Below are 15,817 nucleotides of genomic sequence, written 5' to 3'. Positions count from 1 at the left end.
CCATAAAGAGAAAGCAGGGCAGGAAACCAGGAGCTTTGTTTCATTTTGAGCTGTGTGGCCTTAAGCAGCCAGCCGCACGTTTTAGGGTGCTCCTTGCAGAGGTGTAGCCTGCTGCTTTGTCCTTTTTTTTTCTCCAAGCCTGTCTCATCAGTGAGCAGAATGTGTAGTCACGTAGTCATTTCAGCTGGGAGCAAGGACTTGTCTTTCATTGATGCGGTCGCTCCCAGAGAGCTTCTCTGCACTGCTTCAGTTCAGCTCCCGCTTTGGGAGTGAGCAGGATGATGGTTAATCAGGTTTGTAAAGCATTTACAGGGGGAAAAGATTTACAAGTGCAAAGGATTAACATGCATCGAAGACAATGATACTTGTGGCATCAGACTTCCATGAGTGAATTAAAGGTGTTTGATTTCCCTATGTTATAACCACAGTGTTTTTCTGAGCAGTTTCCTCGCTTGAGGATTATGATCTTTTATTCTTTGATTAGCTATAGTACAAGCACTTGTTTTTAAAAAAAAAAAAAAGAAAACAAACCTGAACAAAATCACAAAGCCCAGAAGAGCTCGGCTCTGTCCCCCTCATTACTTGGGATGTGGGTGAGTCCATCAGAACTTTGGAAGCTGGAGAAATAAGAGGAAATTGCGATGAACAGACAAATAGTTGTCGCTTTTCCTCTCTCCTCGAAAACAAAGTACTTGCAGTAGTAATAATAGAAGTTTTGCAACAGGAATTGCCGAATGATACTAAATTCCTTCCATTAGAGCTGGAAGCCCTGAGCATCTGCAGTTGGGATTGGGTGCCTGAGGAACGGACCTCACCAGGACTTCGTGAAGGGATGTTTATGTTAAAAAACACAGAGTTTGTGGCAGCGTGAGCTGTGTTCCTCAATTGTGCTATAGAGATGGAGAAAGAAGCCTATGAAGTTTCTGTGGTCTGGCTGAGCCTCTGCCTACCGCCTCGCTGTGGCTGACATAATGGCACCGGGTGTGGAAGGGGATATGATAATATTAGCTTAAGGGCTGTGGTCGAGGGGGGTGGGAATTCACTAAATTTGAATTTATTTTGCCAGACCAGTGCTTTCTAATTTCCGAAAATGTTCCTGCCAAAAAACTGTTGCCCTGATATTTACTGTCTGCAGATCGCATATGCCATGAAAACAGAGATAGTAGTAAAGAACTTATTTCTGTAACATCTGGGAAAAAAACACATCCTGGTGCACGTCTTTGACGTTTGCTTCCTCGATGTTGTCTTGCGTTTAGGTGGTTCATTTCAGTCCTTTGCTACTTTCAGAGTCTCTTCAGTGTTTATTTACCCTTTTATCATGCCCTCAACTCAGGAAATCACAAATATTAGGTCAGAGAAAAAGCTTTTTGTTGAGGAACCGTTCATTCCAAGTGCTAAATACCAAATTTGCTCATAGGATGGCCTTGTTCCATGGCCTATAGCAATCAACAGACAGCTGATCTTAACAGACATGTGTAACGAGCATGCCTGGGATTTATTTTTTGGAAGGCACAATATGGGGGGAGAGAACTGAGGTCCTCACAACTAACGCTTTGTATTTGCTTGTGTGTAACTTAAGTATTTAATGGTACCAAAATAAAAGGTGGTAGTTAAGCTTGTGGAGCTGCTTGAGTATTTTTTTCCAGACAAGGCCAGCGGTATGTTAGAGGCACCATGGGTGCTTAGTACTTCCTGGGAAAGTAAATAAAATCAGACTTCTGTATCAGTCCAAGAAGAAATAATGGGAGAAATCAGCCACTAAAAATAAGATGGTAAACAGTGAGCCTTCCATAACTGTCCAAATAGCCACTGGCTCAAAAGAGCTGATGCTTTAAAACTTGTCTGCTTTTGTGTGCTTCAGATACAAGGGACCTGCTGTCCTGTCCATCTTGCCTATTCCAGTGTTTTCTGTGCTCAGAAATTCTGTGCTACAGGAGACAGCCTGATTTTTGGGAGCAGGCAGAAGCACTTTTGCTAGTGGCTGATGTTGAAGCTTGGGTATTCGTACACCAAACCCAACCCTGGATCAAGCAGAAGGAACGTCTGTGCTTTGCATAGCTACAGGCAAGTGCTGATAGCAGCAGTCTCAAACAGGAAGCCTGTTAGAGGAAGGAAAATCCGTACGTTTTTGTTATGGCAAGTTGCACTTGTCTCATAAGACGTTGACAAATGTCCTCTAGTAAATTGTGTTGCAGTGGTTTAAGATGTTGCTGCTCTGTGCTGTCTCCCTGCCCCTTTCCAGGTGCTACAGGAGAGGATGTGAACAGGCCTTTTAATATTTTCAGTGCAAGATCAATCCACTTAATCCTCATTGTGGGTTTGAGCCTATAATAGGACTATGAATTGGAATATATTAGGAGTTGTCCCCCCTTCTTGCTCAGCTGCAGGCCGATCAGCACAGAGGTGAAGCACTGTCTTAAATCATGACAAGTTGTCACTGTCAAAACCTCTTGTTTGCACCCTGGTTTGGAGTGCTGCAAATGACACTTTTGTTTCCTCATAACGGGTGAATTTGGCTAGGGAAGCTGCATTCAAGGGCTATTTCTGGTTACATCTGTTCTGCTTTAGCATTCAGACCTCAGTTGCATGGGGATAATGGAATGGATCTTGGGGAGGATTTCAGGGAGTTCAACCTACAATTGGCAATACTTCCTCCACAGTGACACTTTCTGTATCTTATTTTGACTGCTGGATACTCCGTGTATTGAGGAAGTAGATCATATTTCACAAGTTTTATCTAAATTGTGTTCTTAGGATGGCATCTCGGGGCCCAAACCAAACTGAGATCTCCCTTGTAAGGCCTTTAGGATTCAATCTCTGTTTGCACAGTGCCCAACACTTTGAGTTTAGGTCTTTGGTTGGTGTGGCAAATAGGTCTTTGGTTGGTGTGGCAAAATTATAAAGTAACAGGGCTAAACACTGAGCAGGATCACGGGCTTGGAGTCCTCTTCTGTCATTCCATTTGTGCCTCTGCTCCAACTAAACCGGGTGCTCGGCTCTCACGTAAGCCGAAGCAGAGGGGAATGGGCAGCACTTGAACTCTTTTTCAAGCAGGTACATGAAATAGAGCAGATGTATCATGATCTAAACTGCACTGCATTGTCTAATTCCCCATAGTCTGTGCAAGAAGTTGGGGTGCAGAGCTTGACTGGACACCTCTTCTCCCAGCAAGACCCAAGTCTGCTGTAGTTGAACGCTCGACACGGGGCGGATTGGGGGAGCAGTGACAAATTTGCTTCCTTGTTTTTGACAGCGAGAACTCTGCGTGGGAATATTAGGTAACTTGCCTAAAGTTGCGCAGAAAGTCTGTGGCAGCGCCACAAGGATAAATCAGACTTTCCAAATTATAATCCGGTGGCATAAATCTGAGGCTGTCTCAATGTGGGATTGAGCAGTGCCTGAGGAAATGTGCCTTTAAAATGCATCCTTGATGGGCTCATACCTGCTGTTTGGCTTTGTGTAACAGATAGAGTTTCATGCTGAGTTTTCACGTCTTGGTTCACTGTCCAAATTACGTGCTGGCACAGAAGGCACTGCTGCTCTGAGCAGCTGACAGAACTGGAGCAGTGATAACTAGACATCTTGCCATCATTTTGCTTTGCAAAAATAGTGACCAGCTTTGGCCAGACTTCAGGTTCCAGTAACTCTTTCCAGCAAGCTATGTGGGCTGTGCTGGAAAAGCATGTTAACCATTTCAGGTCCCACTGGGTTGAGTAGCAGCACTCAGCCTGAACGGTTGAAGATGCTGATGGACAAGGGGTTAAGGGATTTATTACCAGACTCTCTTAGGCAAAGAGAATTAGCAGATGAAAGTGAGCCGCTTGCCTTTTATTTCTGTGTGCGAGTAACCACATCATCATTGCCCGATTTGTTTCAAGGCAGAGCCTAATTGGCAGGTGAACTGAGCAGAGCCCTGTAGCTGAGTTTCCATTTTACTGCTTTAATGTTTTAAAAGCTTTTAAGTCCTCAACAATCGTGTCTTTTTCTGTATTTTAAATGTGAAGCATGCTCTAATGCACGCGAAGTCGATCAGAAGTAATCTGGTTTGAAACTAAACACAAACTGTTTTTTTGTGGTAAACCCGGGCCTTATTTGGCACGGTTTTGATTTACAAATAAATGGGGTGCTTCTTGGAGAGGTGGGGGAGGAGGAGTGTCCCCGCTTCCTTTCTGCATCCTCTCGTGCCAGCCCCTGCTTTACTGCGTGGCTCTCCTGGAGGCTTGCACCGCAGGTCACCACATTGACCTCGTGTGCTCGGTTCAATGGATTTCCCAAACCTGAGATGTGCTGGGTGAGGACATGGCTCAGGAAAGCTCCGCTTACCACACCTCTAAGGGTGCTTGGTGCTAAACCTCCAAAAGCGTGTGCTTTGCTGCAGCAGAAGGTGGAGGTGTTGAATGGGACCATCCTGGGACACGTGCCCAGCTGTGATCTCGACAGCGTCAGCAGCTGCTGCTGCTTCCGTTCCACTGTGCTGGCAAACAAATTTGGGGCTGCTCTTTGATAAAACTTTTGAGTAAGCTTGCTGAAAAAAATGTCAGCACAGACCATGTTTAAATCATCAGGGAATGATGAAGCACGTGTCTTTCGCTGCCGTCCTTCAGGATATACTGAAGGAGTGAGGTCTCTTCTCTCTTAATCCACTATAAAGAATTAAAGGTTTATTGGGGTGGAGGCTGAAACCCTGTAATCTATTCTCAGGTGAACATTGGAGTTGGCCCTGCTCTTAGTTGGCTGGGGTGGACCTGAAGACCTTCAGAAGTCTTTTTAAATCTTAATTATACTGTGACTTTATGAATGGTAGGAGTCATTTCATGTATCACTGGCTGCTTTATGTATTTATATGTATATTTGTAGATATAAAATACATGCAGAAGAAGCTCAAAGGAAGGATTGATGTAGAGGTGCCTCTGAGCTTCCCCTTTCCAAGTAGTAAAGTTACTTCTTCAGGAGAGGCAAGACCTTATTTCAGACCCGTGTCCTGAATTGTATCCATGATAGATCGGATCATGTAATTTTTTCTTTTTGGTGCGTATCCTATACACGTCTACCACCTCCAGTTTGGGGAATTCAGCCTCTCTTTCCTGTTACAGTGAAAGATCCCAAAGTGTTTCATTTGGAATAGAAACAGAGGAGGGTTTAGCTTGTAGTTTTGGTAAGAACAGAAAAAGGTAGATTAAGCTTGATCCATGGTTTGTTTTGTATTTTTGCTTTGGCAGCCAAATTGCAAAACCAGTTATTCACAGAGCCGTGTTTCTAGCTGCTTGTGATTTATGGAAAGAGCTGAGAGATTTTTTTACGAGATAAATCTCACTACTGTGGCTGACGTCCAGCTTTAGTCAAAGCATTTTGTCTGCGTAAAATTCCCCCTGCCATTCCAGCCAGATAGGATATTCCTAGCTGCTTTTCTCAAACCAGTAACTTGCCTAGCTGCAAACGATGGGACTGCTGCAGAGCTCAGCCCCGCGTGGGGGCAAAAGGGCTGCTGCTGTTTCGCAGCAGCCTTCTGGGACCTGATGATGCAGATTCTAAAAGGAACACAAGAAAACAAAACCAAAATTAAACTTGTATAAAGTATAATTCTTTTCCCTTATTTTATCAAAAGCCACAGATGTACTTTGTTAGACAGGCTGCTGTCTTCAGTGGCGTTCCCTGGATGTTCATGCACCACAGCAGTCAACGTTGTGGGGTAGTGCTGGGGTAATTTGCTTTCCTGGAGACTCTTATGGCAGTTGATTGGATAAATTTCCCTTCTTAAGCAGAGTGGGGATACCCTCGCGGACCCATCTGTGGATGCCTAAGGCAGCAGATCACGCAGGCCAGCAGAGACAAGCCCTTCACGATCTGAAGCGACTGAGGAGCTGGATTTCCAGTCAGGATGATACGGTGCTTCCAGATCTCCCTCTGATACACCTGAGGGAAGGCAGCTGAGACTTGCCTGCCAGGCAGGTGCTTTCAGTTCACGCAGCCAGGCTTGTTAAGGGAGTAGCCACAAGAGGGAAGAAAAGGCAATGCTATAACTCATGCCTGGGGCTGCTGCTAAAAGGAGCCAGTGTTACAGGGTAAGGAGCTAAGACTGATTTTTCTTGTGTTGTTTGGATCCCTGCTCTTGGACTGGGTTGTGTCAACTGATGAAAATTAAAGATGAGTAGGCCCCGTAAGTCAGCGTATGGTATCGTGACGGATGTCTCCTAGCCTTAAGAATGCATCAGCCTGGCTTTCTCCTTTCCCTTCAGAGGCTCCTGTGCTGTTTGGACCAGTATCTAGCGGCTTTTTCAGGCAATAGGGTCTCCTTCTCAATCTTGGAGTAGCTCAGGGTGTTTACTTACAGTCCCGCATACGAACAGTGATTTGCTAAGTGTAGTGTAAACCAGTTGATATGTAATATAATGCTCGCAGCCTGGAATAGAGCTGTGGCCAGTGCATCTGTTGTTTCTCATCTCGGGTACAGCCTGAGCCTCTTGGCTGCCTTGGCGTCTGTTCATACCACACCACCCTCTCTAGTCCCTTGAAAATTATTTGTTTGGTTGCCCAAGTCTCACTTTTTCCCTTCTGCTCCATCCAATGACACTTCTTTCTTTAGTGGGCTGTAGTAAAACAGCGTTTTTCTGTCCTTTGACCTGGTCCCTGCCTAACCTTGCTACGCCTTCAGCCACGTGATCCCCTCCTGGCTTTGCACCAGCCGTGCTCTCCGCATCGGCTCTCAACGTGCACAACATCTCAGGACAAGCTACTCCTCTAAGATACAGACGTACCAAGGAGAAACTAACAGAAGCAGCAAAAAGCTGATGTTTACACTGGTTTTTTTTTGTTTGTTTTGTTTTTTTTTTTTTGTTTTTTTACTTCTAATTCATTCCCTCCTCCCTCCATACAACCCTGGCATTTCAGATTTGATTTTTTTTCTGGTCTTTCGTTCATTGTTTAGTTCATCTCAGTTCAGCTCACGGGAGCAAGACCTGTGTCTTTTCACCAGCGTGCTTCAGGGCCGACTCCAGCAAGCGATTTGGTCCTTTCAAGCAATAAAATAACTGATTGCCATGGGTCTGTTGCAGTTCTCAAAGAACCGGCCGGTCGCTTGCTGAAAGCTCTCAGTCTTTTCTTCTGACAGATACTAAAGAAACTGAAGGGCCTTGCCTTGGAGACAGAAGCCGAGCTGGAGAGACAGGACGAAGCCCTCGATTCCATCACTACCTCCGTAGACCGTGCGACGCTGAATATTGATAAGCAGAACCGTAGAATAAAGAAACTAACGTAGCACCCGCAGGAGCCACTGGCGATGGTATCATGAGGAAGAGGAGGCTCGGGGAACTGTATTTTTCCAAGACGGTTTCTTTAATAGGCACTTTGGTTGCATGGGAGGTGTTTGCAATACGGTCTGGAATACGATGCTGCTGTTGTTGAGTTCCTGAGGGTTTTGAAAATGTTTCCAGACTTGGATGATGTTTGAAGGCTGTTTTAGGATTAAAAAGGGCAAGATTTTTAATTGCGGTGAAACAATGATAGTGGATTCTTTACTACAGAAAAACTGTAAATATGAAGGGATGTGATATAATCTGAATCAACTTTTATGTGCTTTTTTACGTTGCTGCTTTTAAAAGTTGTTTTTTTTTGTTGGTTTTTTTTTTTTTTTTACTGCAATGAAGAAGTGAAGGAGAAATGAACTGCATATGAGACTACTTTAGATGATTACAGCCTATTAATTCTCTCTCAAGGTCTTTCTTTAAAATAGTTAATAGCAGAACTAAGGGCCAGATGTCCAACTTTAAGTCACTGAAGCTTTTTTTTTTTTTGTAAGTTAATGCTGAGGTGAGCAAATGATGCTGATAAAACCCTGTGTTCCCTGAGCAAATAGTTTTAATAGGTTTGAATCGTGCTTTTTAACGTACCCAGAAATTTTATAAGAGTAATGAAGACTTAGTGGCCACAGCTGTCTGTTGCCATGTCCTGGGAAATCAAGAGAAGGTTAGTTAACGTGCATGGATTGGTAGAGACATCTACTTATTGAGCAGATTTTTTTTTTTTTTTTTTTTTGGCCATTTGATAAATGTTTTGCTTAATTGAGCCACTTGTAAAAAGTAAGTGTCAAAGTTAAATACATGCTTCTGCTTTCCAAGAAGGGGCTGCTGATCGTCGACCATCATCTACACAGTTTTGTGTGTCTTCTTTTTCCCCTTTAAGCTGCACCCATAGTGAAGAAATTGATTTTGGAGCGGAGGAAGCGATTTTCTTCACAGGTGGATTGATTCCATTCTTGGAGTTTGCTCTTTGTATCCCTCACCTGCACACAGTGGTTTTATATTTTTGGTATTAGTCTGTCATGGGATGCAGCGTCCTCAGAGCATCGTGAACTTAGCGTTTGCTTAGGGTGGTCCTTCAATACCGTGTTGGAGCTGGGCTGCCACATCTCTGATAGATGTTAGTGAAAGGTCTCTTGTCCCTTTGCTTCTCTGCCTTTCATTTTTCCAAAGGTCTCCCCACCGTTGGCCTCCAGCTCTCGAAATGGGAACTTCATGGGTTGTGGGGGTTTTTGTGTGTCTGCCTCAGACTCACAGGCTGAGGGGCCTGTGGTCGGAGCTGTAGGCATTTGTATTAACGGTTGATAGTCGTGGTAGGATCTATCTGTCTCGTGGCTTTTATTGGTTTGCACTAACTGGTGGTGAAGCATTTCAAGACTTCTTGCAGACCCGTATTTCTAAAATAAAAGGGAATACTGTCAGTTTTGTCTGATAGGTTTTGTTGAGTTTAGAGTTGGCTCCATCAAGACTACAGGACAGTGGGAGACCTTTTCCACCCCAAACTTCACACCGTATAGGAGAGGTTCCGGGTAATCTATGTATCTATCACCTATGGCAGAGAACTCACATTTCATCAGTTCCTATGGTTTACCAGTTATTTTAGTTCCAAGTAGCTATTGTAATATGTCTTTTTTTTTTTTTTTTTTAAAGTGTTTTTATATTAAAAAAATTCTTGTATTGCTTTCAAATACAACACTTTTGGTGCAATATTTTTAACTAGTGAAGCTTTTAACTGTTTATTCCACTAATAGTTGATGTGAATTTTTCCTGTTTCAGAGTAATTCAGCCTACCTTTTAAAGAATGGTACAGTAAATCACATAGAGTATGTTGCTTTCAGGATCTTACTCTACGTTGTTTTGTATTACTTCATATTAGTTTGTTAGTATTGGAGTAAAGTGTACTTCTGCACTGCAAGTTCTTAATTTACAGTCCAAGTTGTTACTGGCATGCACTTTACCTACTTGCTGAATATGGTTGATTATATATAACCTACATTATGTACTGGGAAATAAAATATTGTCTGGGGTTCTTTTGTTTGTTTCCAATACCCAAATCACTATTGTTTTACTGTGAAAGGAAAATATGTTTACACAACTAATTATTTAATGAATTTTAAAGTATACTTTGCGCGAAATGTATGTTAACTGAACCTGGTGCTGACTGGGAACGAATCTCTGACATGAATTAGTCCAAACCAGGATTGCCAAAAGTAAATACTAATTACACATCATTTAGTTTAGCATTCTTTGTGCCATACTTTTTATTGTTGTGGGTTTTAGCACTAGCTGTTGCCTCTGATTCAGTATTTCGTGCTTTGTGTTAATCCAACACGTCCATGCTAAAGCAAAAAATTGTGATATTGTTTGTAAGAAGTTACCCTTTCTTGAGCGGCGTATTAGCTGAATTTCATGTGCCCGGAGGACTTTCAATCTGTAATTTCTTCTTATTAAATATCTTGGAATAGCGATATTCTCTCTTGTATTCACTTGGCTGAGAAAGTGGCAGTGAAAAATACTTACCCACCCCTTTGTCATACTGTGGAACAGAATTTAATGTAGCACTTCTTGTAGGGCTGGGCTTTAGGATAGACACTTTTTTTTTTTTTAAAAAAAAAAAAAAAAAAAAAAAGGGGTGGTGGTGGGAGAATATTAACTGGTAGAATATTAGGAATGTGAGTGTCAGCTATCCTCGGCTGGACAATGAAGTGGGGGAATGTCAGCACAATGTACTCTGCCCTGGGGACTGCGGCACAGGAGCTGCTCCAGCTCTTAGAGAGTGAGTGGGCTGAGAACCGCTGGATGTGTCACGATTTGAACAGCTTATTGATTGGTACACGAGTATCAATATTTTACTCTGATCAAGACTTACTGTGTAATAACACAGCTTCTGTTGTTGCCAGAAGTGCTTCTGAGCCTCCTCAGTTCCCTTCTACCTGAAACCCAAGCACCGTTACGTTCCAAATAATGTTGCAGATCTGGACAGATGCTCCACGGGGGAAGACGCAGCAGGTAACGTGTGCCAAACAGTATTCTCGTGCTTCGTTCTTCACTGACATGATTGTTATCCCCATGAGGCTCAGAGACATACTTCTAGGATAACTTTTGCCTTTTATATGCACAGTTTGTTAGTTCTTTGCAGGTCTTTTACTACAATGTGAAAAGCGAGGGGCTTTGTTACTAAGGGATACAAGAAAAAAAAAAAAAAAAAAAGTAATAAAAGAGATTCTGACCTAAAAAATAAAAAGATTTTACTTGGGAAGGCTTTTCAGCTCCTACAAAACAGAACTAGATTTTACTGTATCATATGGTGGGCTTATAATCCGATGTGTGTTTGTGGTTCACAGTGATGAGTGAGCCTGAAATGTCTGGAGCTTAAATGTATTTCTGCATAGGAGTTTGAATGTCTCCTGTGGAATCACTGAAACGTTGGTAATAAACATGGCATTTTGCAATCCTCAGACAAAGTGGTGTAAGGAGCTTTTTTCAGGCAATTAATTAATCTACCCAAAGCCTCATAATAGCTGTCTGTGTTTCCAAAGCCAGTGCTTTGAAACCTCTGGTATGCTCTTCACAGAAGGAAATGGAGCAAAGCTGCTCGCAAGTGTTGAAGCCTGCCTCTGGGAAGAGTGCTTGGGAGAGGAATTGGCTGTATTTACTTTTTAATCTGACAAACCATGGCAGCAGTATCCCTTCCCTCTCCTCGCTGTGTGTGAGCCGTGTCAAACCTCAGCCTGCTGGAGGGGAAAAATAATTTTGTAACGGTCCTAGTCATAGGCTTGTGTCAAGTGGTTTAATTTAAAACCAGCGGATTTGAACCCTTTTAGGGTTTGGCAGCAGAGGGGTTAAAGTAGCTCAACACCAAAATTAAGATGCTTGAGGTCAGGATTCTGGCTTTTTTTTTTTTTTTTTTTGATTGTTTCCTAAGCATTTAATTAGATCCTGGATCTAATTAAACCAAATGGATGATGCTCTCATAAGCTTTTGCGTTAGAGCCAGCAGTACACCTTGACCATTCCAGCCTGATGCAGCTCCCAGAATGGAGTTAAGGCTTAAGATTTCTGGTTTCCAAAGGGTCCTTGCCTGGGTGTTAGCCACGTGTGCTGCTGTGCTCAGCTTTCCTGCTTAGAACTGTGGATTTGGGGCAGCTTAGAGAAAAACAAAAAACCAAAAAACCTGGAGCTAGAACTACTCTGGCTTTTTTTGACAGCTAAACCACTGAACCATACGGGTGCTCATGGGGGTGAGACAGTAGTAAGGAAGTGGGAGAGCAATGGGGGTTTTGCCTCTCAAAAAGATGGTGTAGATTTGGGTGTAGACCCTGGTTTTGCTGGTTGAGTATCTTGCTGACAGCACAGAACGAGCTTTGGTGGACGGGGTCATATCAGGATGGAGGGGGGAAACAGTCCTTGAGATTTCTGGAAGAGGAAATTTGCTGTGCTGGGTGGGATGGGAGTGCTTCCGAGAGGAGAATGAAACCTGAGGAGGAAAATCTGCCCTTCGTATGACTAGGTTTCATTGCTGGCACTGCTACAGGCTGCCAGCTGTGCGTATTGCTTGGGATTTAATTCACATCCTCTCTGTTGGACTTTGTGCTCGCTTTGGGCGTGCTCCCTTTGTATCAGCTGAAAACGGGGCTCTTTCCTCTTGGTGTTTCATTTGCTTATCTGTAACATGGCAATATCACTGTTTCTCATCTACTCAGTACCCTAAATCATCCTGAGTCTTAACTGGTGTTAAAAAAGCCCATCCTAGTGTGGAGCTTCTTTTGTAATTAGGGGAGCAAACCCAGCGGTACTGGGTACTATAAACGAATGCTGAGCCCACTGGAACCTCCCTCTGGAGCATGAATTACTGGTCCCACCATTTCACAGGTGATGGGAACAGAGACACCAGCCCGTTGACAGATTCAAGGATCAGCCTGCAAGGAGGACTAATCCACAAACTGTATTTAAGCCTCTGAAGCCATTCAGTTAGGAGCAGGACCATCTTCTAACACTCGGTGAGGCTCCTGAGGCTTTTCATCATTGTGTGGCGTTTATCCTAGGCTTGTGAAACACTTGCTGCTTAAAACTTTGCTTCTGGTTTAGACGATGAGTATGTGAGCTTCGGTGCCTAACGTCTGCGAGGGCTGCTTTAGTCCTTTTGAGAAAGAAAGACCTACTCGGAAGCCTTCTGATTTCTTCCATATGGCACATGGTTTTAATGCGATGCTTTGTGTGGTGGTGGATGTTGTTTCCAGCCATGAGAACGCAAACAGAGGCAGGAGAGGGTAATTGCAGGTAGGCAGCGATGCCGAGGGCTCCCTTCCGTGATGGCATCTCCACCAAGCCAAGCTGCTGAACACCAGAGGCTGGAAAACTAATCCGTGTTCGGCGAAGTGGTTTCCAGGACTTGAATTCTCCCTTAGGAAATGAACCTCTTGGGCCGCCTCCACTCTTTTGCTTGTAACTTCTGCGTAAGAAGCAAACCACACTAAGGGCTTGCATTTTTTTTTTTTTTTTTCATCTAATAGTCTGTATTAATCATGTGTATTTAACACAGGGTTTGGGCTGAGTTTTTGACTGGGCTTTCTGGTTATGCTGCATGGTGAATATTGGAGGGTGTATCAGCTTTAAATCGTCTCCTGGCATTCATAAAGTTGTGTAAAAATCACTGCCTGCATTGGGCAGAGGTGGTAACAGGTATTGAAATTGGTACGGACCATTGTGAGGCCTCAAAAGTCATATTTACCTAAATAGACCACATGGTTTTTAGCACGTTGGTTTGCCAAGCCTTTACCTTTAGCTAAACCAACTCTGAACTGGAAATGACTTTTTATAGGAAGAGGGAATCAAGGTACCAAAGTGCCATTAAGTGATGATGGATGCACCAAACTTCTTGATCACCTTTTCTGCTCCCTGTGGTTTCAGAGGACTTGCAGCTCTGACAGGTTTCACAGGAAGCTGCCTAATTCTGGACACTCATGGCCAAGATGATATTTTCACTTTTCTCATTGGTAATCCTACAGCACACCAATGCCAAGCAGAATTGCAGCAGCATCTTCCTGGCTAGAAAGCTCATATCCCATCCCGTAGACCACAAGGAGAACACTTTTCCTTCTGTTCCTTGATCATGTTAGATTGACTTTAAATGTAATAGGTATCTTACTACTTGCTAATCAGTACGCTGTCTGAAATGCAAGCTTTTCAGGAGACAGTGTTTATAATGAATGCCTGTATCTCTATGCTTTCATAACTGCTAGAAATGATGTTGTGGTGAATTTCTGTTTCCATACACATCAAGCGTTCAGCTTGACAACTGGATCCAGTTCAATTTTGAACTGCTTAATAGATTCCAGCCTTTTCCTGCTGCACTGTGGGTGGAAATAAATGACAATCAGATCCCAGGTTTCCTGCCACATTTTTCTGTCCAGTTTCCCCTCCTTCCTCCTGAAATGAAAGAGCCGGATCTTGCACCCTGGTGGTAAAGCAAGCCAAGGAGCTATCTGAGGGTGTTATGCTGTGAGCTCTCAAGAGGTCAGCTGCTTGACTATCCATATTTATATATTCTTATGCTGTGGTAAATGTCATTTTTACCTTTATGCCGCTTGATGTAGACAAAGATGTTTGCATTTGATGGGATAAGCAAGCACGTACAACTACCTTGGAGCTGCAGATGTGCCCTGGCTCATCTTACCTTGTGTAGAAGGTGTCGAGTCCCAGCCAAATCCGTGATGTATCAGGTAAGGATCCTTTTCTTAATCCAGCGCCTCTTTCCCCATTTATGGCAAGAACTCATAGAAGGAAGTACGGGAAGGAGGAAGGAAAAGAACTGGAGAAAGGAGAACATGGACATGGATGTTGAAGGGACCATTTCTGCAGCGTCTTTTCTCAGGTTGAAAGGCTCCTGCCAGAGTCACATGCTACCTGCTCGTAAGCTCAAGCCTCCAGTGCCATCGATGCAACTACCCGTTTACACATGACCAGGTAATGATTTTCACTCTTTCTTAAGGTGTGTGAACATTTTGGATTTTCTTTTCTATTTTAACCTTCAAGCCCTGTTTCGCAGCCAATGGAAAAGGTGTGCTGTTCCACACCGGCTTTTCTTGCAGGCTAGTTGGTTCCTGCTAAACCTATGGACAGTTCACAGCACAAATATCTTTACAGTCCTCAGTAGCTTAATCACCTTTTCTCTTCTTGTTTATAATTTCAGGCTGTGGCTTCATACCTTGGGCATTTTATATAGAGCATCTCCCATCCAGTGCTCTCACTCTGCCAAGCTAATCTTCATAAACAGCCTGATGAAGAGGAAGACTGTTTGTTCCCAGGAGAGGAAGGAATTTCTGAGTGTAAAGTTGATAAATCAAGAGAAAATTATATCCAGTCACAGCTTGATCAGAAATTTCCTGTGGGATCTTCCCTCTGTATTGAAACGTTGTGTGCCTCGATTCTCCCAGGGTCAGCTGGGTCTTATAATTCATTCTTAGCCTGCCTTTAAGTTAATTAATGGCAACCCTTTGGGACATAAAATCACCTGTTCATTTGTACACACCTAACGCAGTGGGGCTTTGGTTGCCACTGTAGTATGAACAGTAATCTCAGCTGAGCTATTAGTAAGTTGTTGGCAGAGAGAGATGCTGGAACTGTCTCTGTGTAGCACCTGATCCAAAAGTTCCTTCTTTTATCCTTGACCATATTAACACAGTGCTAGTATTTGTCTTCAAATTATTCACTGTTCATGTGCGAGCTAGCTTTGCCTGCTCAGGTGGTCAGTGATCATGCTGGGTTTTGCGTGGATGCAGCTGTGGGAGAGGCGAGAGTTTTATTTCAGTGGGCTCTCGCGGTGTCTTAAAGAGGCAGAATTTTTCCTTGGACACTGGATGTTCCTATTGCACTGGGATTCATGGATAAAAGGATCGCTTTACAGTACTGCTAAGCTGTCTTTCAAGACTGGTATATAGCCAGGATTCCTCCTGGTTGGTCTTAGGAACTGAGGTGCATGGATTGTCAGCTTGTGTTTCTTCTATAATCGTTGGGGAGAGAGTTGCGGAGAAAGTCTGGTGCTGAAAGGCCCTTCTTCTGGGTCAGACTCAGATTCCTGCCAGGACTGCTGCCCTCCACTTCCACACCTACTTCTTCCAAAATCCTCTGCGTGATATTCAGATCCCATTTCTCTTCCCACCCCACTTCGGGCTGGGGAATGGAGATGCCCTACTGTTTGCCCATCTCCCTTGTTCTCTTCCATCTCCATTTGGCCTCCTCCAAACTTCTACAGCCATCCCCTCCTTGGCCATCAGTAGGTGCAAGGAGCAACAGTCCTGGGCTCCTAGGCAGATTGAATAAGCGTTTGCAGCTCTGTGCAATGAAACCACCCATACATGTATAAACTGAACACATTAATCTGAAAATAAAGCTAGACACCCATCATGGTGTCCCCACGTGCTGGAACAGGTTTGGGTTTATTTCACAGGGCTTATTTCAAATTATCGGGTTTATCTCACACCTCTCTTGCTCAGGACAGGGCCACAGGTTATTTCAGATTTG

At 43.6% G+C, this 15,817-nt stretch overlaps 1 protein-coding gene across 6 annotated transcripts in view; it reads left to right on the top strand.

Annotated features, from left to right (window-relative positions):
• Positions 1-10,753, top strand: part of SNAP47 (synaptosome associated protein 47) — a 32,117-nt gene extending 21,364 nt beyond the window's left edge. For 3 of the 6 annotated variants that reach the window (XM_033011789.2, XM_042802039.1, XM_033011770.2), the window contains one exon: positions 7,109-9,763. In XM_033011789.2, the coding sequence (XP_032867680.2) occupies positions 7,109-7,255 (147 nt within the window). In that variant the 3' untranslated portion in view covers positions 7,256-9,763. Of the gene's footprint in view, positions 1-758; positions 2,103-5,762; positions 6,782-7,108; positions 9,764-10,195 lie in introns of those variants that run through there. The other 3 variants (XM_033011797.2, XM_033011781.2, XM_042802040.1) reach the window with 3 other exon arrangements.
• Positions 10,754-15,817: the final 5,064 nt, after the last annotated feature.

Source organism: Tyto alba, unplaced genomic scaffold, assembly GCF_018691265.1.
Source record: "Tyto alba isolate M040663 unplaced genomic scaffold, T.alba_DEE_v4.0 Super-Scaffold_38, whole genome shotgun sequence".
In the NCBI taxonomy this organism is placed as follows: Eukaryota; Metazoa; Chordata; class Aves; order Strigiformes; family Tytonidae; genus Tyto; species Tyto alba.
The sequence above is the reverse complement of the archived record's forward strand: the minus strand, read 5'-3'. Positions and strand labels throughout refer to the sequence as shown.